The 27,360-nt window shown below is 46.9% G+C and overlaps 1 protein-coding gene and 1 long non-coding RNA gene across 2 annotated transcripts in view; one reads left to right on the top strand and one right to left on the bottom strand.

The window, feature by feature from the left end:
- Positions 1–3,009, top strand: part of BOP1 (BOP1 ribosomal biogenesis factor) — a 696,945-nt gene extending 693,936 nt beyond the window's left edge. Inside the window, exons 15-16 of the mRNA XM_069621900.1 lie at positions 350–457; positions 2,634–3,009. Of these exons, the coding sequence (XP_069478001.1) occupies positions 350–457; positions 2,634–2,787 (262 nt within the window). The 3' untranslated portion in view covers positions 2,788–3,009. The remainder of the gene's footprint in view (positions 1–349; positions 458–2,633) is intronic.
- Positions 3,010–26,128, bottom strand: LOC138498056 (uncharacterized). The gene is made up of 2 exons (XR_011278691.1): positions 25,996–26,128; positions 3,010–3,106 (listed from the first exon to the last, which is right to left on the bottom strand). It is a non-coding gene; the product is annotated as an uncharacterized lncRNA (long non-coding RNA).
- Positions 26,129–27,360: the final 1,232 nt, after the last annotated feature.

Here is a 27,360-nt window from a genome sequence, read left to right as displayed (position 1 = left end):
TGTGGTCTGTCTTACCCTTCCTCTTCCACTGCTTCCCTTCCTTCCCTGCCACTGTCTTTCACAGCCTTCTCGCATGTCTCCATCAGCCTGTGAGACATTTGCCTCTACCGGTATTATTCTGCCACTACTATCTATTTTCCATGCTCTGTGTTTTGCACCCTCCACTACAGCATTTTAATTTAATTTGTCTCAACGCTCCTTGACATCGCGCTTTCTCGGTCAAGATCATCAAGTCCAAGTGTGAGATATGCCGATTGCTTGCAGAATATCCTGACAACAGTGCTGTGGGTGCCAGAGATGCCACTCCTTCTGTGTGACGTTCTAACTCTACCTCTTTCCTCTCTTTCAGGCATCATAGAAAGGCCCTGAGGGGTGTGTCATTCCACAAACACTATCCGCTGTTTGCCTCTGCTTCTGATGACGGAGCAGTCATAGTCTGTCATGGCATGGTGTACAAGTACGTACCTTAGAGATGCTTTGGGAGGGGTGCATGAATTAAGGTGGTGTACATACTAGCTTGGACCTCAAAAGAACCATCATAGCTATGTAAGCGAGTTAGTGCAGATAAAGGAAGCCTGCCTTATGTGATTGAGTGTGGCTAGAACGCATCCTTAAATCCCAAGGATGGTATTACAAGCACCACCGTATTCCTGGTTAATCTGCTTGTTGGGAGTGATGCAGCTGGAGGCGAGCAGATGTAGTGCTAGCTTCGTGGTTGTCCGCTATAGCCATGTGTGTCTGATCTCAGGGAAGTATAATCATCTGAGAAATGTAACATTTTGAAGCCATTGTTTTCCAGGATCCCCATGACTGCGTTACCTTCTCTAGTGGATCTATTATTCTGGATGGAGAAGCAAGCAATAGTAGTCGCGTACTTGGGTTGCAGCAAAAACCTTGTAATGATGTAATACAGGAGATATTGATCTCCAAAAGGTCCAACAATTAAGTGGTGCTGGTGCAAAGCAATCAGGATATTAGTTGGCAAACATGGAAGGTGCAAAATAGGAGGGTAGGGAAGATGTGGACTTTGGGGCTATTGTAGTCCATGACTCAGGGTGGGGATCTCGACAACAAAGGTTCCAAACAAGATGGCATGCCTCAGTTTGCAGATCCTGGGCATGATTTGTACATAGGGACAATTAGTATAGTCCGCTGCAGTGAAAACGAAGGAAATTCTGTGTGTTCTGCTCGGAAGAAACATTTGCATAAGTACTGTGATAGTGGGGATGTCGCATACAAAAGGTACCAAGATGGTGGTAGATCTGCCTTAGAAATCCTACCAATAATTGACTTTTGATGCAACTCTCCTCTCGTCCAGGCTATACAAAGATTTGTCTGAAGGCTCTTGAAGAGCGACAGTGTTCTACATAAGGAGGGCTGTCAATGGATGAAACAAAAAGACCTGTGATGGATGCAGCAACGGTATCCTACTATAGTGAGAGATTAAGGAGTGAAGTGGAAGCCAGTTGTCCATTACTGCTCTCTGTACCCCTGGGGTTATTCACAGAGCTTGAAGGAGGTCTGGATACTCTGTACTTGACCTTGTCTGTGTGGTCTGAAGTGTGTATGGTATTTGAGATTGCTAGCTGGGCGATCGAGCTGACCAATGGTAACTTAGTGTTGGTAGATGCGGCTTGTTCTCGCATCATGTTCTCTCAAGGACAGACCATATTTATACAGTGTAGCGGAAGGTAGAATTGTATTCCAGTGCCACCCTACCAATCTAGGCTCTGGCATGCTATTGTCTAAAAACATGGACTCCAGTATGCTTAGGGTTCGTCTGACTCGCAGAAAATCTTCACATCGTAAACCAGAAATTCACAGCAGTCAGCTTGCCACCCGCCTCTTCCCGGGCAGCACGACTTAAGGCCTTTACACAACCTAGCATGAAGGGACATGTAAACCATTCCAAAAATGACCATACTAATCTCCAGTCCAACTCTGTGCTATCCCTTCAAAGAGAACTGGGACTCCTAAGCTTCCTGGATACATCTCTGGTAGCAACACCTAAAAACCAAGCAAGTTTACTTGGAGAGTGGATGAATGCAGGTAGGTTTAGATTAACTCCAAGTATTGGTATATTGAAAACAATTAGAAGTGGGCAATTCGAGGTAGTTACTAAAGCTGCCAGTTAGTCGGACAAGGCAGCTAAGGGGCAACCTATTTGACTAGATTAGGTAAGGGAAATACCAGCTCTCAATGCTAGGGCTGAGGGGGGGGGGGATTCCTCTTAACAATTCTCAGGCACACTAAAGGCACACTAAAGGAATCCAGGCACGAGTCGTCCTGTACTATTTATTCATGAGGTTCTACTGATCGGCATGCACTGTTCAACCACATCTCCCTTGCAGGCACACTGTCCTAGTAACCCAGGTCCAGGCAGCAGGTATCTAACAATTGAGGGGCAACTAATCGAGGACTCAAGCATGACATCTAGCAATAATGTACAAACCTCTACTTGCCTGTATGGCTCTGGGGAAGCCTGTATCTCATGGAGGCCCTATTTTTAGGAAGGAGCTAGTCAGACACAAAACTACAGGCCATAGACTGTCTGTCCAGGTTAAGATTATTAACAGAATGAATATAGTTAACCTATTTGGCGCACTCTTAACTTCCTGTTTTCTTTCTTCCAGTGACTTGCTTCAGAACCCACTCATTGTTCCTGTGAAGGTGCTGAAGGGGCATGAAATCACACGTGACCTGGGGGTGCTCGACGTCACTTTCCATCCCACTCAGCCTTGGTTGTTCTCCTCAGGTGCCGATGCCACTATTCGACTCTTCACCTGAGCCTTGTTGCCTCTAACATAGTGGTAACTATTTAACTATGCCCTGGTCTGCCCTGGTCTGCAGCGGGCCCAGTGCTCACGAGGAGGGATAACCCTGGATACAAGTGCCCACCAGAGTGCATGGGCCACCCATGAAAGACTCCATAAATAGTGCCTGATCTTTTGGTCACTTTATGTACAATCATGAACTTACTTTTCATTTTTTAATAAAAACTTAACCGGATTGTATGTTTTGATAATGTTTAATCTAATTTTCTTGCAAGTTCTTTCTTCTGTACAAGTCTTCTTTCCTGCGTGGTTCCCTTCTTCAAGACTTTACGCTTTAAAAAAAAAAAAAACACATTTTATTGTGTCTTAGCCGATCATCAACTTTTCACATATACAACAAGGAATAAAAATGAGTCATCTACAATTTGCAAATTTGAGGACAAAGTAGGAAAAAGAATAATAAAACGAATCAATACATTGTTCTAATAATTGATCGATTCATAATGCAAGAAATAATTAAAATAACATTCAAGCATTCAGTTAATGATTTTAGCCTTTTCTGCGAACATCAAGGAGGAGGAGGCAGCAATGCAATCAATGGCACCTGAGGAGGGATGGGAGCTCAAAGGATTGGACCCTCTGAGCTTTAACTCTTTAGGAGTCCGCAAGCCTGTAAGAATTGGACAACAGTGATTGTTAGCAAGGTCACATGGCCAGCTATTAGCCTCTCCCTAAACATTTCAGATGAGAACCATTCTTCCCTTTCCACAAATTGCCGTAGGAATTTCACCCTCGAGTTCCAGGTACCTCTATATTCAGTCAAAATGTGTCTGAGTGGAGGCTAGGGACCTCGCAGTGTAGACAAAAACGTTGTAGTTCTTGGTCCTTATCTCGATGGAACAATACTTCACCTGTTTGGAGAAGATTCACTCGTACTCTTAAGAAGGCCCGCCTCACCTTCCAACTGAAGGACTACCTCAAGTACCTATGCAAAGATCCAACATTTTGTCATAGGGTGAAAGAGATATAGCCAGGATCAACCAACGCGTGCTATCGAGTGTACCGATCCAATCTGTGCGCTTCAGTGCTTCCTTCATTGGATTGGGCAGAAGAGTCTCAATATCACTTTCACAAGCTGTTAGTAGACCACCTATGACATACTTTAGTTATAAGAGGAACGCTGATGGGCGCTGTTCCAAGTGCCCACCAATATCCTCAGAGTGAGTTGGCTTTAGGAGTCAAAATCCATCTTAAAAGGAGATCAGCCTCCACTCTGCATATGACTGTAGGGATTGCCGGCCTAACTCATGTCTTAAACTTGCCATTGACAAGCTTTGAGAGGACCCAGCACCCTTTTCCATATTTGTCCCTCTAGTCTTGACGAGTTTAATTTCCACGACAGAGGCTTAACCTCCATCCCATAGAGAATCAATGGGATGACTTTGCCAATGGAGAACTTGATGAGGGGCAATAGGGAAAACATACAGAATGTAACCAAGACTTTACGCATTTGTGCTGTTAGTTGTGCGATCTTCCCACTAAAGTCCAATTGAATCTGGGTAAACGAAAGGGAGGCATACAGAACGAAGCCCAGCTATACCACCTCTGACGACCGGGATTGTGTGTTCTCCCAGTGCCCACTTGAAGTTTGCAACCCGCCATCCAGGCCTCTTGAAAACCATTATCTTGGACGACTCTGGGTTAATTAACAGGTTATTTGCCTTTGCATAATTCCCCAGTGAATTCAAAAGGCGCGCTGCAGGCCAACAGCAGTGCAATGCAAGAGGACGATGTCATCAGTGTGGCTAGCCACCTAGCTAGCAGAGGACCGACCTTTGGGCTAGCCAATGCTCACAAATTGAATGCCACCCCCAGGTCCATCAAGTATAGGCTAAAGAAGGGTGGAGCCACCATACACTCTCGACCCTAACTGCCTCATCCAAATGTCCTCTAGCGTCCAGCCTCACCCTCAGAATGATGTCCTTGTGTAAACTAGACAATTTGGCTAAGAGGGTCCCTGGCATGGGCGTAGGACATGGGGGAGGAGGGGGAAGTGGGGGAAAAAATTCCCCCCCCACAATTTTAAGTGGGGGGGATATGTCTTTTATCCCCCCAAAATTTGTTTCACTTCAGCATGTAAAATACATCTGCAGCCTGCAATGGTTAATTTCAGGCACACTTGGCGGGGTGAGTCACTGATTTAGTCTGTTCTTAAACACCTCAACTCAGCCTTTCATCCTTCTGAGGTCAATAAATGAGTACAAACACAGGTTGGGTGATATTGGGTGTATATTTTTTCTATATAAAGCGCTTAAGCGTGAGTGCTATAAAATAACACATCGTTATCCTTTGGCCATGGACGTCTGCTTGCATTCACTGTAATTTGCTTATATGGGTCTATACACACTGATCCTAACGATGTATATGGCGATCCATTCTTGTATGAAATGTATATCACATTATAGTGATATTGTAAACATATTTTTCGTAGTGTACTTGGGAACAATGCTATGTGATGCCACTTCCTGTTGTGTCAAGGGGTGAAAGGTTGAGTTCCATCACTTCCCGCAAGATCACTTTGGGGTGAGGTCATCAGAGGTCAAGGGTTGTGATGTCACTTCCGCTACCCAAGGCATTTTGGTGAAATGACATCCCTGGTCATGCGTGCAAAAGTACAAGTTAACTTCAGACTGTCTGCAGCAGCGGGCTAAAACGAGAACTTCTGCTCCTTGCTCATGCGTTCCCAGCACCTGTGCATTTGGAACGTGTCCAGGCCGGGGAACTGCACGTGCCCCTGCGCAGTGCACTGCTGCCCAGCCTCAGCTTCCAGAACGAAGGAGAAGCCAGGCAGCAACGCTTGCTTCTGCTGAGTGTGACTGACTGACAGCGTGTGTTAATATCGAGGGAGACAGAGTGAGACTCTGACTGCGACTCGACCTCCTGAGACCTCAGCTACCGTACTTAAGGTAAGTCAAATGGCCCCCCTCTCCCAGGTGCATTGCAGGCCGGCATAGGGAGGATTTATTGGGAATGTGCCAACGTCATATTTATACAGTTTATAAGCACTTGCAGCGCGTTGCAAACTGATCAGGGAATCCTGGCCTCTTAATGTTTCATCATGAATTGAAAAACCTGAGGGTCGAACCCTTGTTTTATTTAATAACAGGAAAAGACAGGCTTTGACCCATGCCTCGAAGGTTTCAAATTGCATGCAGGTGATCCAATAGCACACAAGTGCTAAATTGGGCTGTTCTGAGCATGCAATGTGCACTTTTAAACGATGAGCAAAATACATATGTCCCTGATGTGTTGCATGCACTGTTCACGGTTTGCATAGCCCCATTACAGAACATAAATGATAAATCAACACCCAAGACCCCTGTGTTGTGCAACGTGCTCACGAGTGCATCGCAAACCTACGCAACTTCAGAAAAAAGCCCCCAGCTCAGAGGGATTCAATATTTACCAATTTCTACCCGCTGGTGGAAGTCTTTGTAGGTCGCCGCACGCAAACTGGTTTGTGGTGACCTACCTGGAGCACATACACCGGAGCGCTATTCTGGGAAGGTCTCCATTGTTTGGAAAATTAAGCTATTTGTTTATGTTGAAGCTCATAATGGGGTTCATAGTGCAGTGTGGTCTTCCCGATAATGAGGGCATTCGGGAGGACCACAAAAGTGGGTGTGAAATGGGGTTCAGGAAAGACCAGAACACAGGCAGAGTGGTGTAGGGCAGAAATGGCATAGGATGTGCTTCGGGTTTAGATAAAGCCATTGATTTAGGGATGTTTGCACGGCACTGGCTTCTCATTTAATCTCTAAAACTCAGTGCATCCTGTCTTCTCTCTCCTCCTCTCCCCTTCCTCCCTCTACTCCCTGCTCTTCCTCTGACCCTTCTTCGGCCACCTCGCCCCGCCTTCTCTGCCTTTCCTCTGTTCTCCCCAGATGAGGTTTCTAGACAAGTCCGATCTATGAAAGTCTCATAAAAACAGTTTCATCCCTGTTCCTCCAAAGCCATCAAGGACCACATTGACTCCCTGGCTCCTGCCCTGGCTAACTTCTGCAACCACTCCTTCGCCACTGGAGTCTTCCCTTCAACCATGAAGCACTGCCATGTGCATCCTCTCCTTAAGAAACCCTCTGCCGACCCGTCTTGCCAGCTAACTATCGCCCAATCTCCATCACTTCTTTCCTGGGAAAACTCTTGGAAAGGCTGGCCATCTCCCAGCTCAATCTTCGCACTGAATGTGTTGGTTGTCTCCATGATCATCAGTCTGGCTTCAGCGCTGCCAGCAGCATGGAAACCGCTCTCCTGAACATCCGTGAAGACCTGCTATCCAACCTTGATTCCAACACCCCCAGTGGCCTCATCTTACTTGATCTCGTTTCTGCCTTTGACACAGTCAACCATACCATCCTGCTCAACCGTCTTGGTGATAGCCTGGGGATCACCGGTCAGGGCCTGGCGTGGCTGACTTCTTTCCTCTCTGATCGACCCTCCCAGGTTCAACTTGGGTCCTTCCTCTATCTCTACATGTAGTGTTCCCCAGGGGTCTAACCTCTCTTCCTGGCTGGCCTCCTTTTCCAAGATCTCACCCTGTGAAGCTAAGGCCAAATTTTGCATTTCTGGAATATTCTTCTCTTGGACTTGTAGACCCATGGATCTGGGGTGTTCTCTGTGTTTCTCTGCCCCTTTTGAGTCCACTGAACGGGCACCAGGGAACTGTTCGGGGGACTCAAGCTTCCTTAGATTTACCTGATTTTTGGGTCTTTGTTTTTCTCACCGCTGGGGACACAAAATCCTGCTTCCCCTTTTTGTTCCTCTTTCTCTTGCATTTCCCCATCCTGCATTGATTTTGGCACTCCACCTCTACTGGATCTTCATCAGTTGGAGCCTCTTCAGAGGTGGGTTTGGGCAGCAGGATTACTGTTTCAATTCAGGGATCCAAACATTCCCCTTCTATAGTTTGTGCCAGCCTTCTAAACGCCTCTCGTATGGATTTTGGAAGAGGGGTATCATCGAAAATTGTGCCAAGTCTGTCTTCCACAGGCAAACATTCTTCCTCTTCTGCCTGGGAGCTGGTGTTGATTCTATTGGTTAACTGTGAGACTCCTCCCCAGATCTTTTCCCTATGGGCCTTTGCTTGAGAAATTGTCTCCTGAGTGGAGAGTACCTCTTGGGATTACCTCATGGCTCCACCCTCCAGGATCTTTAGGGAGGGCAGTATCGTGTTATTCGAGGGGATTGGGTCCTCAGACGTATTCCATATCTATGACAGGTAATCACCGCAGCTGTGCTGCGGTGATTACCTGTCATAGATATGGAATACGTCGTCGGACCATCCCATCGAAAGAACGTTACCAGGTAAGAAAGTAACTTGTTCTTTGACATTCCCAAGACCTGCCATTGAGGATTCGCATGCGCCCAATTCCTGAGTGAACCTGTACTTCTGACTTCAAAAGTTTGAATACGTTTACCAGTGAATTTAATATGAAGTTCAAGGCAGACAGGCTTGTATCACTCAGTGCTGGCTCACTTGAGTTGATCCCCTGCTTTCCTCCTGGACCCCAATTCCTGATCCTCCTGCCTTGGGTATGGTGCAGGTGATGTGGGCTGATGTGAGCTGGAACTCCCCAGTGGAGATCTAATTAGTGTACTATAAGGATTTCAATCGGGCGACACACCCTGGTCCCAGCCTAGTATGCAGCGCACAACTGAAATGCTTATTTCTTTATATATAGATTCAATATTTGAGAGATACACCACTCATATCACACCCCCTTTTCAAATACCTCCGTGTCACGATGGACCAGGAACCAGGCTGGTTAGTAAAGGTAATATTTATTTAAAAATTGAAAGAAATCCTACACTTTATAATATGGGGCAGCAATCACCAATGTGGTGACAATAACAATAGGAATGGAGGCAATGCACTTAATTCAACCCTTTAGCAACACAGATAGAAAACACCATGGAATAGAAACACTTTTTGATTTTCGGAAAGATAGTACTCAAGTTAGGATTTCCCCCTGCAAAATTCCCTCAACCCACAAATAATCGCTTCTGAATGGATATAATGAAGAAGCAGGCAGTTAGGAATATGAATCTGCAAGCGGAATTCAAATCTAACTTTCCCTCTTCAAATGAGAGTGAGAAACGGATTGGAAACCCTTGCCATGTTAAAAATGACACTCGGAAATGGTTGAAACGAACAATGAATGTGTGTAAAAATCTTGAAACAAATACAATTTTTCACTGGAGCAACACTGGAATGATGCTAGCAATCACAAACTATGAATTGAGCAAAAGCATACAATTCGAAAATGGACAAGTTAAAACAGTTTATGATAAAAATGACACGTGGGAAACTTGCAAATACTTTGATACCTGCCTGAAATGAACCAGACCCGTTTTTGATAAAAACGGGTGAAATTCGGATTTGGAGTGTGGTTTTTTAGTTGTGGTGTAGCTATAGATTTTAGGTACAACCTGGAAGTGAAATTAAGTCTCTAGCTATTAAACTGGGGGAGATAGGATACGTTTTTGGAAAAAGCGGGTAGTGAAAAACAGAAAAGCAGCTTTAAAAAGAATTGCGAACTTGACTTAAACTGGATTTAATGACTAAGGAAAAGAGAATGTCACCAGTGAATCTCCACAGTTATGTGGCCGTTGTAACCCTTCACGTGGTGTACCCCGTTTCCTTTATGGAATATTTATTTAATCAAAATCGCTAATGGCTTATGTTCTAGCAAAACAAAAATGTATAGAAAATCGGCGCTAACACTAGGAATCAAAGCAGAGTTGCACAAATAAGTCTGACAATTTTAACAGGATCTTGGGGTCAGAATAGGATGGTATAGAGATGGGATAGGGACCAAAGACCAGATAAGTAGACTGTGGATTTATATGGGGTAGGGATGATACTTACAGTCCACTCTAGTTTAGGATATTGGACCATCAAGGGTTCTGGTCACTACACGACGAGGCGCCTGGCAAGACAGCAGGGCAGTTCTGGACACGGCATACTTCAGATCAGCTGGATGGCAGGTTTGCAGCAGGCATGCATTTAGTGAGCAACAGGCCAGGTTAATTCAGGATGCTTCCCAAAACACCACAGCGTTTCCCTTGGTTATTGGGATTATTTTAGAATTGAGGCCTAGTTAAAGCAGGATCAGCAATGCTTGGCCTTGTGGTTCGGATCTGGAGTCCAGATGGATAAATTCAAGATGAAGACAGGAACAGGACGCCAGCGTAGGAAATCGGGAATCAGTGTCTTCTGTGTGTTATCAGGGGCACTTAATTATAATGCCTAGTGACATCACAGTATATGACTGGGGCAGGCTTTACTACACCCGGCTCAATCAACCGGATTGGGCAGGGATAATAGTCTACGCCTAGCTTTTTGCTGGTTTGATTTCAGAAAAATGTCAGGTTTATGGGATGAGTTTTACAGTGTCTAGAAACCTCCCATAGTTACTGGAACTAAAATCTACTTTTGCCACAAACATATATTTACACAATTGCAACCTCTTACAAATCAGATGGACAAAATATGTAACCTGTGTATCACATTTCAGTCCAAACCTCCATTCCGTGAGGCCTGGTTTCGCTCCTCTACCAGTTTTTTGCACTTTTCAATGGGATTTATATCACTCAAAATTCTACATTTTTATACAGAGGTGGGGATTGTCATTAGGGATGTTTACACAACATTTTACATTTGCAACGTGGATGCTTTTCTTGCAATCCAACATATATCACCATTTATGTCCACAAGGTGTCAATACATTCTACCAAGTTTTAAAATAAAGCCCATAAAATTAGATTTGACATTGCAAACTTTTTACATTTTACTAATTCTTGCTGCAGAGATATAAAGTCTTTTAAAGTTTTTTTAAAAGATAGTCTTTGTAACCAAAAGGCAGTCCCTTTGTTACTAGATCCGTTTTTTTTTTCTTCCTCCAACTGAAAGCAACTGCCATTTCCTTCAAGGCAAGGGGGGGGGGTGGTTTCCCATCTTAATGGAAGGTTGTATTGCCCCTTACACTTGACAGGACTTCCATTTTTTGTGACCCAGCTGAGACAAGTCTGTTCAACCGCGTAATTATCAGGGGGTTGTCCGTATCTGCTGAGAGTTGTTATTATAGTCCCCTTCCCCTTGGGGGAAGTTTCATGGCTGGCAACTGAAATTACTAGTTTTTCTGAGAGCTTGCAAATCCAGTCCATATGTTTTAAACGCTTTAATTTCTTATTTTGGGTCTTGAATTAAACAAACCTGTGAAAGAAGATAGCCTATGTGTGTATTATCACCACTAACATAGACCCTTTACATTGCTAAGTAAGCAGGTTTTTATGCAACAATTTATTTTTAAACAGGCCAATTTTTAAGCCCATTTTTCCAAATGTTAAAACTGCCAGCATTTCTTCCTTTAATTTCGGTTTTGCAGCTGCCTCAGATTGCCCACACTGTCTTCAGCTGTAATCATTTCCTTGAAGCAGGAGTTTTATCTAAAGTATAGATACATTTACAATTGAACTGGCTCAGAGAATAAAAAGTCTCTCTGAATTGCTGCGCCTGGATACATTTTGGCAAGAAATAGCGTGTTCCTGTGCCAGTGAAAAGAAAGTTGCTTCTTGATCTCTGAGTGTTGGTTTGACTGGGCCTGTCACTCGGGAATTATGCCTGGTTTTGGTAAAGCACAGGAGAATATCCTGGGCATGACAGGGCCTTTTTACTTACAGCGTATTCAGAATGAAAAGATGGAATTAGCGAAATCAGCATTTTGAAAGGGTAAAAATGTTTCATTTTGAAGGGGAATATTGGGTTTTCAGCAAAGCAATGCTGCCTCTTGACTTAATTCCATTTATATGTTTCAGAGCACACTGGCACGCTCCTGCACTGTGTCCCCTGCTTCCTCCTGCCTGAAGTGTATGTGGCAGGATGATGCAGCCATCTTTTTAGTTGTTGCAAAAAGGCAGTTTTGAGGTACTGGTGCGCACAGGAGCCAGCACAGCCATTTTGCTGTCTCTTGCGCAAATGCAGCTTCCTGATGTGGTAAAGCACAGCAGAGTGGGTCGATATATCCCACAACACTCTGCTGCCAAGGCTGGTCTCCCCTCCAGGGGAAACCGCCTCCCGGATTGCTCGGTCCCTCCAACTCTGAGTCCACCAGTGGGGGGAGCTATCAACCCCTAATAGCGCTTTGGGGTCTAGGTCTCCCATGCTCCAGGCACTTTCTTAGAGGGAAAACGTCACTGATTTTCCTCTTGATATTACTGGCTGCAAGTGTGTACTCTATGCCCAGAGCCATTAGTTGGCCTGCGTCAACTACATTCATTTGACTCCTTCCCACATTTTGGGCTGCATTGTCATCCTGTTCAAGGGTTTGCACAGATGCTGTGTTAGCTTGTTTTCGACTTCAGGATTTTGCAGATCGCGGAGTCTGCAGCTGTTGCTGATCCTTCACTCCCCCACCGCCATCATTGCATACTGAAGCTCACAAGTCGTCCACCAACACACCACTGCAGAGGTGGTAATAGTTTGAGTGCATAGGGTGCTGGGGTCAGGAAATCGGCCAGTTATTGATTATATATTTGTACGACACTGCTACAGTGTGTTTGTATAATGTAGTAACACTCTGACACTTAAATAGAAACATTATCTTTTAACTGGAGATAATGAGGGTACCCCGGCCAGCGGCCAATATGTCCCCCGTCCCCACCAATGAGAATGACAATCTTGTGTGATTTCCAATAAAAATGCAGATATGAGGGAGGAAACAAAAGGGGGCAACGTGGAGATTTTGCTTGCGTATGTAGAAAGCGGATCAAGTCAATTAATATATTAAGCACTCCAGTCATGCACGTACTCTTTTCCTGCCAGTCAGCCACTTCAAACTCCCATTTTCCTACGAGTGCCGCTTGTCTAGTGCTGTTGTTCAAAGCCTCCTAGCCACTGCGCACCAGCACACCCAAACATTGCAACATACTCCTTGACATTCTGTGAAGCGCAAGGTGTTTTAATGGTCCTAGACTCGCACAGCTCCAGAAGAGGGTAGAGAGGGACAACAAACTGCAGGACCTCCACACTGCAACACTCCTCGACAGTCTGCATTCACTCCGCAAAGCGGAAGGTGTTTTTATGGTCCTGGGCATGCACAGTACCAGAAGATGGTAGAGAGGGACAACGGACTGCAGGACCTCCACACTGCAACACACTCAACACTTCACGGTTTTTTGTTTCCAGCAAAGCCCTTTTTGCTCTTGCGATATCCAGCTCTCTCAAACAAGGCCTCTCGTTTCTATGATCTTTCTCACTGTACCCGTTTCTCCAACAAGCGATCCTTTATAAAGCAACTTGAAAATAATGATCTCACTGTTAGTAAGAGGGACCTTTGGAACAATGTAGAACTATATTCTTGATATTTACCACCTCATGGGTTTATTACCATTCTCAATATCAAATCAAAGCAAGCCTTCTAACGGCCACTGTACTTAAATTTCATTCTCCTCTTTTGCAGGACAACCAATGAGCACGTTCCCATTATTTTACTGATTACGCATATTATTTTAGGGGCACTTTCTCACATTATTTAGGATCTTGACCCTTTAACTATTTTCCTCCATAGTGGCACACAAGTCTCCTCAGATCTCGACCTTTATTTGCAATTTAAAGTTACTTTTTCTTTTTTTGACTGCATCCTGCTTTTCCCAGCTCACTTTTCTATTCAATGTGTTCTTGTTGCAATTGTGTCAGTTATATATCGATCATTTGGCTATTTGTTGGTGAAGTGGGTTGCAGTAACCCATACTTCAGTCTTTTTAATTGCATCCCTTTCTACTGCATGTAACTAGTGATAATGTGTGGGCACATGGTGTGCATACTGGTTAGTTCATTGTGCCACAAGGCTGAATCTGTAATCATTGTGCAGCGATCTTCGAGTGATACCGGTTATCATCGTGCCACAAGGCTGGATCTGTAATCATTGTGCAGCGATCTTCGAGTGATACCGGTTATCGTGCCACAAGGCTGGATCTATAATCCTTGTGCAGCGATCTTCGAGTGATACTGGTTATCATCGTGCCACAAGGCTGGATCTGTAATCATTGTGTAGTGATCTTCGAGTGATACCGGTTATCATCGTGCCACAAGGCTGGATCTGTAATCATTGTGCAGCGATCTTCGAGTGATGCCGGTTATCATCGTGCCACAAGGCTGGATCTGTAATCATTGTCCAGCGATCTTCGAGTGATCATCTTTTTACTCATCTGAAACACAAACCCTGGCTTTTTTAGTATCATCTCCATCTCAACCGATACCAGAGCACATAATGGCCGACGATGCCTGTGCTCGCCCAGGCTCTGCATAGAGACCCTTACTCTGAAGTGGAGTCTGGAGAACTGGAGATATGTTCATGAGTGAAGCTCTGTTCCAGTTATCCCAGCATGTTTGTCTTCTAAACGGCCACCTTCAATGGCCTTGCTCCCTGATCGTCCGCCTGTACCTGCTCCTTGGATGACATGGCTGTTAACAAATGGGCTGTAGTCTGTTATCATAGGTGGAGGCAAGGCACGCACTGTGCCCCCGACACCTTGCAAAAACGGAGTCAAAAAACCCTTTGGGCTTAGTCACCTAAAAGGTTCATACCGCAAGTGTCTGGGTATGAGCCAGGCCTGGGTTGGATGCTTTATTGAGGATTAGAAAGATCCCTCCCAACTAAAGGAGCTCCTTGAAAGATCCTGTATTTTCAATGCCTACCTAGTCATCTTTAAAAATGCCCAGAAGCAAAACCACTTTGGCCCACTCTCTGGGCATTGCAGATGTGTGCCTTCTACACTTTGAATCGCTGGAGCCTTCGTTATCATGTTCGAGTTTATCCGCTTTGTAATGGAGTAATTATAAACAGACAAAGTGCAATCAGCAAAGTCACAACACATTTAAAATGTGTTCCCTTATCTTCAAATACAACAAAACAATTTGATTAGGAAGCATATGTGCCTTTAAAAACAGTATTTTCCAGCAATACATGCATTAAAACAAAATTTTAATTTGCATTTAATAGGTGAATAAAAGTGAATACCATCACGTATTAAATAGATAAAATGTATGAGACCCAAATATTGCGCAACGTCCTTCAGAATGCTTTCACTTGGGCCCAGAGCTCTCTTCATGAACAACTAGTGCCCAAACTGTCTTGCATTTTTATTTTTGCATTTTATTTGTAATTTAAATAGCAGTTTCCACCTAAGTGTGTCACATGAATACTATTAAAGCACGATCTCAATCTCTTTGAATCTGAGAGTAATTCCGTTCATTCCATAAACCAGTGTGTTAAACTCTCAACAGCTCCCGGTTACTTACGAACCCTGCATGATCGCATATGTTTAGGGGTGCCATTTATTGCCCCCAGAAACTCCCCCATCAGGGGTGGATTGAATCGGAAGCGCATGAAGGTTCTAGCCAACCTCTTTGGAGCTCCTTATAAATGGGACAAGATATATCCCTGAGTGATGTTTATTTTGTTGAATATAGGTAATTGTTTTCTCTAACCCATACATCTATCTTCTTAAATATAACCCCCTAAATACATCAATGTTTGCTAACAACGTTTCATCTATGTCCAATATGGTTCTTGCACTGATTTCTTAATTGAATCACAAGTCCCCGTTTCCAGAAGGTTCATTAATGGTCCAAAAATACTATCCACCTCTAGTGCAAATTTCATCTTTGCATATATCATTAGTCGTCTTTTTAAAAATGAAGTTTTTACAGAGTATAAAGATTATTCCAATCTGAGAGCATGTGCCAGGGGGAGGACCCCACAGATACCTCAATACTGTGAAGGCATCACAAAGTAAGACAGACTTGATGTTCAACCAAAAGATACTTATGTACTTTAATGTCTAGGTGGTTGAAAGCCTCACTTGCCCTATACTATGATGGGATTTCCCTACCTGAACAAAACTAAGGAAAATCTGAGTCAAAAGAGTTCAACTTAACGGTCTGTCTGTGTCCAAAACCTATCCTTGCCCTCACAACTAAAGCTAACAAAATGCATAAGGATAGCAAAGTTCAAAGAAACAGGGTTCAACTCAAGGTTCTGAGCTCCCTCCAACTCACAGCTTGCTTTCAGCTCCCCCTTCCCCAAGCTCAAGAAAGTTCCATGAGAAAGGCTCACGATTACCTTTCTCCAGTTCAAGGCGTCGTATTTCAAAATCACTTCTTGGGGTTCCCTACCCCCAAGTTTCAAGCGACACAGTTCAAAGTAACATAGTTCAAAACAAAAGGGGTCTTGAGACTTTGTTCGCAAGACAAGTGTGGTCCCTTTAAGTCTCAGGATTTCCTTCCCCAAGACTTCAACTCTGCCACTTATATTTGCAGTCTTTCCTAAAAGTCTCAACGAAACACTAGGTCAACCTGACCCTCATTATGGCTTGCTTCTCCAGTTCATATGCAGTGGTTTCATTAGGTTGTTGCTTGGTGTGTCCTTCTGTTTCACGTTTCAGGGCTCACTGGTCTAGGCGCAGTTGTTCGACTGCACAGTCCACCCATCACAGGTCACGCAACCAGGGCCCTGGGGCTCCTCAGCGCACACCCACCCACAGGTTACTTGGCACTTGCTCCTGTGCACCAAGTCACCTCCACTTACTTCCTTTAGTCGACCTCTTGGATTTGTGTAGTCTTGCACTCTGTTGGCGTCTCCTTATTAGCCATGTAGCCCTGCCACCATGTGTCACACCACACCTGCCAAGCTCTGGCCTTGCCGCACTGCAATTACTCATTAAAGTTCACTGTGTGGCTCCCTTCAGCTTTTGGTGTACTTAACTTCAGGGTTTAAGTTAAATCTTTGTACAATATACATTTAGTATTGTTTATTTTCAGTTCAGTAGTCAATGTGCACTGATGTTGCTTACTTGTAAGATCTCATTAAGTTTGTTATTTAATATGTACTTATTTGCTTCAAGGTAAAGTTTCCATTTGGTCCGGTATTGAATACACAGACCGCTATTCACTTGCGGCCCTTCTGGAGTGCCCCGGTGCTTAAACGCCCTCCTGCTTTTCTCTTCCCGGCGGTTCCCGCGACTTCATCTTGACTCCTGAAGTCAGGAAACCAGTCGGTGCGAGCCCAGCTTGCTTGCCATGTGCTTCTCTCTGCACGCCGGCTCCAAGGCTGCTTCCTCCATAGCTTCTGCTGCTCGCACTAACCGAGCGAGGCTCCCAGACCTAGGGAAAACATGCAGTCCCACTCACTTCTGGTCCAGTGAGTCTTCCAGGATGATTGCCTGTGTCCTGCTCTACCTCCTTGTAAAGGTCTCCTGCTGCTTCTCCTTTTGTTCGCTCTCCTGTATGGCTGATTTCCTTTTATTTATACACCTTCAGCTCCTTTACCGGCTGCAGGTGTGGTTGTCCACTTGGCTCTGCCTGACCACAATTAAAGGGACATGGCTGACCCTCACATCTCCTGGCAGGTATCTTCTTCAACCGAGTAGCCAAGGGGTGAAAAGGTGTAATTTTCACTGCTCTTAGTACTCCCTTCATCCCAGTACTGTCAAGTGTTGCATGTGGCAAAATGAGGGGGATGGGATTAGAGTTAGAGCGGAGGAAACGGGCCAAGGTTGCGTTGTTGCCATCTTAATGTGTGGACAACGGAAATTATCAGGCATGGTGCAGTGCTTAAGTTATAGATATTTTGTGAGTGTCTTCAAGTAGTGGTTAATGTGCACTGCAAGATAGTAATGTACATCGTATGGCTGTATGTTCTGCATGACAAAGTAGTGTTTAGGTGAGTGTGGAGGCGTGTCAGTGGTATGCAAGTGTGGCATTTAGTGTGGGCACTGTTTTAGGAGTGTTAGTTTTAGTGGGTAAACCTGTTTTGTTTCATTGCTGGAGATGTCTCTTGAGATGTGTTGTTGGGAGGAGGTGGGAAATGGAAGGAATTAAAGGCGGCCATTGTTGCCATACCTTGCCAAGATGAACACCCAATAATCACCATTAACCTTATCCTGTTATTATGGAATGTTAGACTAAGAAGTCGTGCTACTCCAGGGCTCGCGCTCAGGGTCCCAATTTGTAGCCTATTGGTTGAGCCATATCTTCTGACTGGCCACTTCCCTGCACCCCAAATGTAGTGCCACTCGGGCAGACATTGGATTATGGTACAATGCAGTGTGTCATGCCCCATGAACTAACACCCAACAAAGCCGAGCCCACCATGGAGGAGTCCAATGTACCGGGTAATGCACTATGAACTATCAACTTATAAAGCCAAGCACACCATGCTGGCGTACAATGCAGCGGGTAATGCACCATGACATGCACCATGAACGAACAGCTACCAAAGCCAAGCACAGCATGCTGGCGTACAATGCAGCGGGTAATGCACTATGAACTAAAAGCACCAAAGCCAAGCACACCATGCTGGCGTACAATGCAGCGGGTAATGCACTATGAACAAACAGCACCAAAGCCAAGCACACCATGCTGGCGTACAATGCAGCGGGTAATGCACTATGAACTAACAGCACCAAAGCCAAGCACACCATGCTGGCGTACAATGCAGCGGTGAATGCACTATGAACTAACCGCACCAAAGCCAAGCACACCATGCGGGCGTACAATGCAGCAGGTAATGCAGTATGAAATAAAAGCTAGCAAAGCCAAGCACACCATGCTGGCGTAAAATGCAGTGGAGAATGCACCATGAATGGCTACCAAAGCCAAGCACACCATGCTGGCGTACAATGCAGCAGGTAATGCAGTATGAAATAAAAGCTAGCAAAGCCAAGCACACCATGCTGGCGTACAATGCAGTGGAGAATACACCATGAACTAACAGCTACCAAAGCCAAGCACACCATGCTGGCGTACAATGCAGCGGGTCATGCAGTATGAACTAACAGCACCAAAGCCAAGCGCACCATGCTGGCGTACAATGCAGCGGGTAATGCACTATGAACTAACAGCACCAAAGCCAAGCGCACCATGCTGGTGTACAATGCAGCGGGTAATGCACTATGAACTAACAGCACCAAAGCCAAGCACACCATGCTGGCGTACAATGCAGCGGGTAATGCACTATGAACTAACAGCTACCAAAACCAAGCGCACCATGCTGGCGTACAATGCAGCGGGAAATGCACTATGAACTAACAGCACCAAAGCCAAGCACACCATGCTGGCGTACAATGCAGCGGGTAATGCACAATGAACTAACAGCACCAAAGCCAAGCACACCATGCTGGCGTACAATGCAGCGGGTAATGCACTATGAACTAACAGCACCAAAGCCAAGCACACCATGCTGGCATACAATGCAGCGGGTAATGCACTATGAACTAACAGCTACCAAAGCCAAGCGCACCGTGCTGGAGTACAATGCAGCGGGTAATGCAGTATGACCTAACAGCTATCAAAGCCAAGCACACCATGCTGGCGTACAATGCAGCGGGTCATGCACCATGAACTAACAGCTACCAAAGCCAAGCGCACCATGCTGGCGTACAATGTAGCGGAGAATGCACCATGAACAAACAGCTACCAAAGCCAAGCGCACCATGCTGGCGTACAATGCAGCGGCTAATGCAGTATGAACTAACACCTAGCAAAGCCAAGCACACCATGCTGGCGTACAATGCAGCAGGTAATGCAGTATGAACTAACAGCTAGCAAAGCCAAGCACACCATGCTGGCGTACAATGCAGCGACTAATGCAGTATGAACTAACAGCTAGCAAAGCCAAGCACACCATGCTGGCGTACAATGCAGCAGGCAATGCAGTATGAACTAACAGCTACCAAAGCCAAGCACACCATGCTGGCGTACAATGCAGCGGGTCATGCACCATGAACTAACTGCTACCAAAGCCAAGCGCACCATGATGGCGTACAATGTAGCGGAAAATGCACCATGAACGAACAGCTACCAAAGCCAAGCACACCATGCTGGCGTACAATGCAGCGGGTAATGCACCATGAACTAACAGCTACCAAAGCCAAGCGCACCATGCTGGCGTACAATGTAGCGGAGAATGCACCATGAACAAACAGCTACCAAAGCCAAGCACACCATGCTGGCGTACAATGCAGCGGGCAATGCAGTATGAACTAACAGCTACCAAAGCCAAGCACACCATGCTGGCGTACAATGCAGCGGGTCATGCACCATGAACTGACTGCTACCAAAGCCAAGCGCACCATGATGGCGTACAATGTAGCGGAGAATGCACCATGAACGAACAGCTACCAAAGCCAAGCACACCATGCTGGCGTACAATGCAGCGGGTAATGCAGTATGAACTAACAGCTACCAAAGCCAAGCACACCATGCTGGCGTACAATGCAGCGGGTAATGCAGTATGAACTAACAGCTACCAAAGCCAAGCACACCATGCTGGCGTACAATGCAGCGACTAATGCAGTATGAACTAACAGCTGGCAAAGCCAAGCACACCATGCTGGCGTACAATGCAGCGGGTAATGCACTATGAGCTAACAGCTAGCAAAGCCAAGCACACCATGCTGGCGTACAATGCAGTGGAGAATGCACCATGAACGAACAGCTACCAAAGCCAAGCACAGCATGCTGGTGTACAATGCAGTGCAGAATGCACCATGAACTAACAGCTACCAAAGCCAAGCACATCATGCTGGCGTACAATGCAGCGGGTCATGCACCATGAACGAACAGCTACCAAAGCCAAGCACAGCATGCTGGTGTACAATGCAGTGCAGAATGCACCTTGAACGAACAGCTACCAAAGCCAAGCACAGCATGCTGGCGTACAATGCAGCGGGTAATGCACTATGAACTAACCGCACCAAAGCCAAGCACACCATGCGGGCGTACAATGCAGCAGGTAATGCAGTATGAAATAAAAGCTAGCAAAGCCAAGCACACCATGCTGGCGTACAATGCAGTGGAGAATGCACCATGAATGGCTACCAAAGCCAAGCACACCATGCTGGCGTACAATGCAGCAGGTAATGCAGTATGAAATAAAAGCTAGCAAAGCCAAGCACACCATGCTGGCGTACAATGCAGTGGAGAATACACCATGAACTAACAGCTACCAAAGCCAAGCACACCATGCTGGCGTACAATGCAACGGGTAATGCAGTATGAACTAACACCTAGCAAAGCCAAGCACAGCATGCTGGCGTACAATGCAGTGGAGAATGCACCATGAACCAACAGCTACCAAAGCCAAGCGCACCATGCTGGCGTAAAATGCAGTGCAGAATGCACCATGAACTAACAGCTACCAAAGTCAAGCACAGCATGCTGGCGTACAATGCAGCGGGTCATGCACCATGAACTAACAGCACCAAAGCCAAGCACACCATGCTGGCGTACAATGCAGTGGAGAATGCACCATGAACCAACAGCTACCAAAGCCAAGCACACCATGCTGGCGTACAATGCTGTGGAGAATGCACCATGAACCAACAGCTACCAAAGCCCAGCACACCATGCTGGCGTACAATGCAGCGGGTAATGCACCATGAACTAACAGCTACCAAAGCCAAGCGCACCATGCTGGCGTACAATGTAGCGGAGAATGCACCATGAACAAACAGCTACCAAAGCCAAGCACACCATGCTGGCGTACAATGCAGCGGGCAATGCAGTATGAACTAACAGCTACCAAAGCCAAGCACACCATGCTGGCGTACAATGCAGCGGGTCATGCACCATGAACTGACTGCTACCAAAGCCAAGCGCACCATGATGGCGTACAATGTAGCGGAGAATGCACCATGAACGAACAGCTACCAAAGCCAAGCACACCATGCTGGCGTACAATGCAGCGGGTAATGCAGTATGAACTAACAGCTACCAAAGCCAAGCACACCATGCTGGCGTACAATGCAGCGGGTAATGCAGTATGAACTAACAGCTACCAAAGCCAAGCACACCATGCTGGCGTACAATGCAGCGACTAATGCAGTATGAACTAACAGCTGGCAAAGCCAAGCACACCATGCTGGCGTACAATGCAGCGGGTAATGCACTATGAGCTAACAGCTAGCAAAGCCAAGCACACCATGCTGGTGTACAATGCAGCGGGTAATGTAGTATGAACTAACAACTACCAAAGCCAAGCACACCATGCTGGCGTACAATGCAGTGGAGAATGCACCATGAACGAACAGCTACCAAAGCCAAGCACAGCATGCTGGTGTACAATGCAGTGCAGAATGCACCATGAACTAACAGCTACCAAAGCCAAGCACATCATGCTGGCGTACAATGCAGCGGGTCATGCACCATGAACGAACAGCTACCAAAGCCAAGCACAGCATGCTGGTGTACAATGCAGTGCAGAATGCACCTTGAACGAACAGCTACCAAAGCCAAGCACAGCATGCTGGCGTACAATGCAGCGGGTAATGCACTATGAACTAACCGCACCAAAGCCAAGCACACCATGCGGGCGTACAATGCAGCAGGTAATGCAGTATGAAATAAAAGCTAGCAAAGCCAAGCACACCATGCTGGCGTACAATGCAGTGGAGAATGCACCATGAATGGCTACCAAAGCCAAGCACACCATGCTGGCGTACAATGCAGCAGGTAATGCAGTATGAAATAAAAGCTAGCAAAGCCAAGCACACCATGCTGGCGTACAATGCAGTGGAGAATACACCATGAACTAACAGCTACCAAAGCCAAGCACACCATGCTGGCGTACAATGCAACGGGTAATGCAGTATGAACTAACACCTAGCAAAGCCAAGCACAGCATGCTGGCGTACAATGCAGTGGAGAATGCACCATGAACCAACAGCTACCAAAGCCAAGCGCACCATGCTGGCGTAAAATGCAGTGCAGAATGCACCATGAACTAACAGCTACCAAAGTCAAGCACAGCATGCTGGCGTACAATGCAGCGGGTCATGCACCATGAACTAACAGCACCAAAGCCAAGCACACCATGCTGGCGTACAATGCAGTGGAGAATGCACCATGAACCAACAGCTACCAAAGCCAAGCACACCATGCTGGCGTACAATGCTGTGGAGAATGCACCATGAACCAACAGCTACCAAAGCCAAGCACACCATGCTGGCGTACAATGCAGCGGGTCCTGCACCATGAACTAACAGCTACCAAAGCCAAGCACACCATGCTGGCGTACAATGCAGCGGGTAATGCACTATGAACTAACAGCACCAAAGCCAAGCACACCATGCTGGCGTACAATGCAGCGGGTAATGCACTATGAACTAACAGCACCAAAGCCAAGCACACCATGCTGGCGTACAATGCAGCGGGTAATGCACTATGAACTAACAGCACCAAAGCCAAGCACACCATGCTGGCATACAATGCAGCGGGTAATGCACTATGAACTAACAGCTACCAAAGCCAAGCGCACCGTGCTGGAGTACAATGCAGCGGGTAATGCAGTATGACCTAACAGCTATCAAAGCCAAGCACACCATGCTGGCGTACAATGCAGCGGGTCATGCACCATGAACTAACAGCTACCAAAGCCAAGCGCACCATGCTGGCGTACAATGTAGCGGAGAATGCACCATGAACAAACAGCTACCAAAGCCAAGCGCACCATGCTGGCGTACAATGCAGCGGCTAATGCAGTATGAACTAACACCTAGCAAAGCCAAGCACACCATGCTGGCGTACAATGCAGCAGGTAATGCAGTATGAACTAACAGCTAGCAAAGCCAAGCACACCATGCTGGCGTACAATGCAGCGACTAATGCAGTATGAACTAACAGCTAGCAAAGTCAAGCACACCATGCTGGCGTACAATGCAGCAGGCAATGCAGTATGAACTAACAGCTACCAAAGCCAAGCACACCATGCTGGCGTACAATGCAGCGGGTCATGCACCATGAACTAACAGCTACCAAAGCCAAGCGCACCATGCTGGCGTACAATGTAGCGGAGAATGCACCATGAACAAACAGCTACCAAAGCCAAGCGCACCATGCTGGCGTACAATGCAGCGGCTAATGCAGTATGAACTAACACCTAGCAAAGCCAAGCACACCATGCTGGCGTACAATGCAGCAGGTAATGCAGTATGAACTAACAGCTAGCAAAGCCAAGCACACCATGCTGGCGTACAATGCAGCGACTAATGCAGTATGAACTAACAGCTAGCAAAGTCAAGCACACCATGCTGGCGTACAATGCAGCAGGCAATGCAGTATGAACTAACAGCTACCAAAGCCAAGCACACCATGCTGGCGTACAATGCAGCGGGTCATGCACCATGAACTAACTGCTACCAAAGCCAAGCGCACCATGATGGCGTACAATGTACCGGAAAATGCACCATGAACGAACAGCTACCAAAGCCAAGCACACCATGCTGGCGTACAATGCAGCGGGTAATGCACCATGAACTAACAGCTACCAAAGCCAAGCGCACCATGCTGGCGTACAATGTAGCGGAGAATGCACCATGAACAAACAGCTACCAAAGCCAAGCACACCATGCTGGCGTACAATGCAGCGGGCAATGCAGTATGAACTAACAGCTACCAAAGCCAAGCACACCATGCTGGCGTACAATGCAGCGGGTCATGCACCATGAACTGACTGCTACCAAAGCCAAGCGCACCATGATGGCGTACAATGTAGCGGAGAATGCACCATGAACGAACAGCTACCAAAGCCAAGCACACCATGCTGGCGTACAATGCAGCGGGTAATGCAGTATGAACTAACAGCTACCAAAGCCAAGCACACCATGCTGGCGTACAATGCAGCGGGTAATGTAGTATGAACTAACAACTACCAAAGCCAAGCACACCATGCTGGCGTACAATGCAGTGGAGAATGCACCATGAACGAACAGCTACCAAAGCCAAGCACAGCATGCTGGTGTACAATGCAGTGCAGAATGCACCATGAACTAACAGCTACCAAAGCCAAGCACATCATGCTGGCGTACAATGCAGCGGGTCATGCACCATGAACGAACAGCTACCAAAGCCAAGCACAGCATGCTGGTGTACAATGCAGTGCAGAATGCACCTTGAACGAACAGCTACCAAAGCCAAGCACAGCATGCTGGCGTACAATGCAGCGGGTAATGCACTATGAACTAACCGCACCAAAGCCAAGCACACCATGCGGGCGTACAATGCAGCAGGTAATGCAGTATGAAATAAAAGCTAGCAAAGCCAAGCACACCATGCTGGCGTAAAATGCAGTGGAGAATGCACCATGAATGGCTACCAAAGCCAAGCACACCATGCTGGCGTACAATGCAGCAGGTAATGCAGTATGAAATAAAAGCTAGCAAAGCCAAGCACACCATGCTGGCGTACAATGCAGTGGAGAATACACCATGAACTAACAGCTACCAAAGCCAAGCACACCATGCTGGCGTACAATGCAACGGGTAATGCAGTATGAACTAACACCTAGCAAAGCCAAGCACAGCATGCTGGCGTACAATGCAGTGGAGAATGCACCATGAACCAACAGCTACCAAAGCCAAGCGCACCATGCTGGCGTACAATGCAGTGCAGAATGCACCATGAACTAACAGCTACCAAAGTCAAGCACAGCATGCTGGCGTACAATGCAGCGGGTCATGCACCATGAACTAACAGCACCAAAGCCAAGCACACCATGCTGGCGTACAATGCAGTGGAGAATGCACCATGAACCAACAGCTACCAAAGCCAAGCACACCATGCTGGCGTACAATGCAGTGGAGAATGCACCATGAACCAACAGCTACCAAAGCCAAGCACACCATGCTGGCGTACAATGCAGCGGGTCCTGCACCATGAACTAACAGCTACCAAAGCCAAGCACAGCATGCTGGCGTACAATGCAGCGGGTCCTGCACCATGAACTAACAGCACCAAAGCCAAGCACACCATGCTGGCAGGTACCAATACAAATGTGCATTCGGTCTTGAAATCCCATCGTGTGTTTGGGCAATATGTCACTGGGCCACTTTTACATATTGCACGACTTGCTATTAGTTTGACACTGGTTGCAGGACATCTTCCCTGCAGGCGAACAGGAACCTCCTCCCAGCATTTAAAGCCTAAACCTCCTTCCTTTCCCCGGAGGTGTTGGTCTCGTTGGGCCCCTGGTTTGGACAGTAGGCAATACAAGAGAAAGGCACCCCCCACCCGAGACCAGCCTTTGTGCCAGTGGCTAGGAAGCCATTGGAATTCCAAGAGCCCGCGCCCCCAATAAAGCATGAGATCAGATTGATCACTTACCTGGCAAGTGCTCTTGCTTGGAGTGCTCTGTGGGGACCCGAGGTCTTTTGTTTCCCTGGGGAAACTCTGATCTGCCTCCGTCTTACTTAATGCCGCCTCCATCGATTCTTCTCCGCCACTGGTGGTCCAGAGCTGGACTGTAGGCACCAGGGAGAGCTGGACCCCTCCCGGGGTGGTCAGTAGTCGGATCACCCCACCCACCCATAATCTTGCCGCAGACCACTCCCTTTGGTGGATTGCACAGGACTGAAGAAAGACTGGTGCTGGCATTTGTCTACTGGCTGGACACCCCAATACTCCTTTCTGACTGCTGCAATATCGAAGCGCTTTACTGCTGTGTGCTTGCCTAGTGCACGTATGCCAAAGCTCGTGAGTTACATGCTCGTGGACCGTGTTACTCGTGATTAAGAGCGCATGCATTCAGTGTGCGCAAGCTCATGACACTAACAGCACAGCTCATTAATTGCACATTATGAGATGCTGGCATGTAGATCATAGGTAATAATTGACGTGTGTGCTGGCAATTGATGCTATTGACTACATGCGACTCCTTGCACTGCCTCCACATGGATAGTAAAATATCAGGGACCCGCATCCAAGGTCTGTACTGACGTCCTCTTACTCGTGGCGTGAATGCAGAGCGTTCACACCGCCCCAAGCCGCCACCTCCAGCAGTGAGAGGGAGGGGCCACTGCAGCGGCAGGGCGCCCCCCCGTGGGCCGCTGGGCACGCCACGTGGGCACCTTGAAGGATGGAGCGGGCCGTCATGGCAGTAGGGCCCCGGCCCCGCCCCTGCAGGCTCTGGCTGGGGTCCAGACCCGCGCGGGCTTAGCGGCTCCCAGTCTTGTTTTCATGTCGGATTATAACGAGGGAAAGATTGAAGGTGTGGAGAAAAGCGACTGTCTGTGGTAAACGGCGGCACGGCCGTCGGGGCCTAGCACACCTGCTCTGGGCAGTCACGCCATCCACCTCAGAATGCCATTCAGACCACAGCAGAGGAGAAATAATTGGCTAAAACTAGCAAAAGGCCGCATTGAGTGAGGTTATTGGGGAATGGCGAGGGACACCCACCCTGGAATTTCCTTGAAGTCCAGTCCGCAAGCACCTGCACTCACTTGGTCTCTGGATATGAATGAGGGGCTAAGCCCCCCCCCCTTCCAGCCCGCATTTCTGCCACACAGGCACAGTGATGTAGGCTGCGAACCTGGAAACGGCGCATAACTTGGCACAAGTTAATCAACCAACCGGCTGGACTTCATTCCTTGTATGTAACCAAGCTTTGCAATCCTCTTGTTGCCTCTGCACCTTGCTACCCCTTTAGGGGTTAGGTGTGCATTATAAATAAATAAATACTATCAACGCCTG

Source organism: Ambystoma mexicanum, chromosome 5q (genome assembly GCF_040938575.1).
Source record: "Ambystoma mexicanum isolate Mex_15411 chromosome 5q, UKY_AmexF1_1, whole genome shotgun sequence".
Taxonomy (NCBI): Eukaryota; Metazoa; Chordata; class Amphibia; order Caudata; family Ambystomatidae; genus Ambystoma; species Ambystoma mexicanum.
The sequence above is the reverse complement of the archived record's forward strand: the minus strand, read 5'-3'. Positions and strand labels throughout refer to the sequence as shown.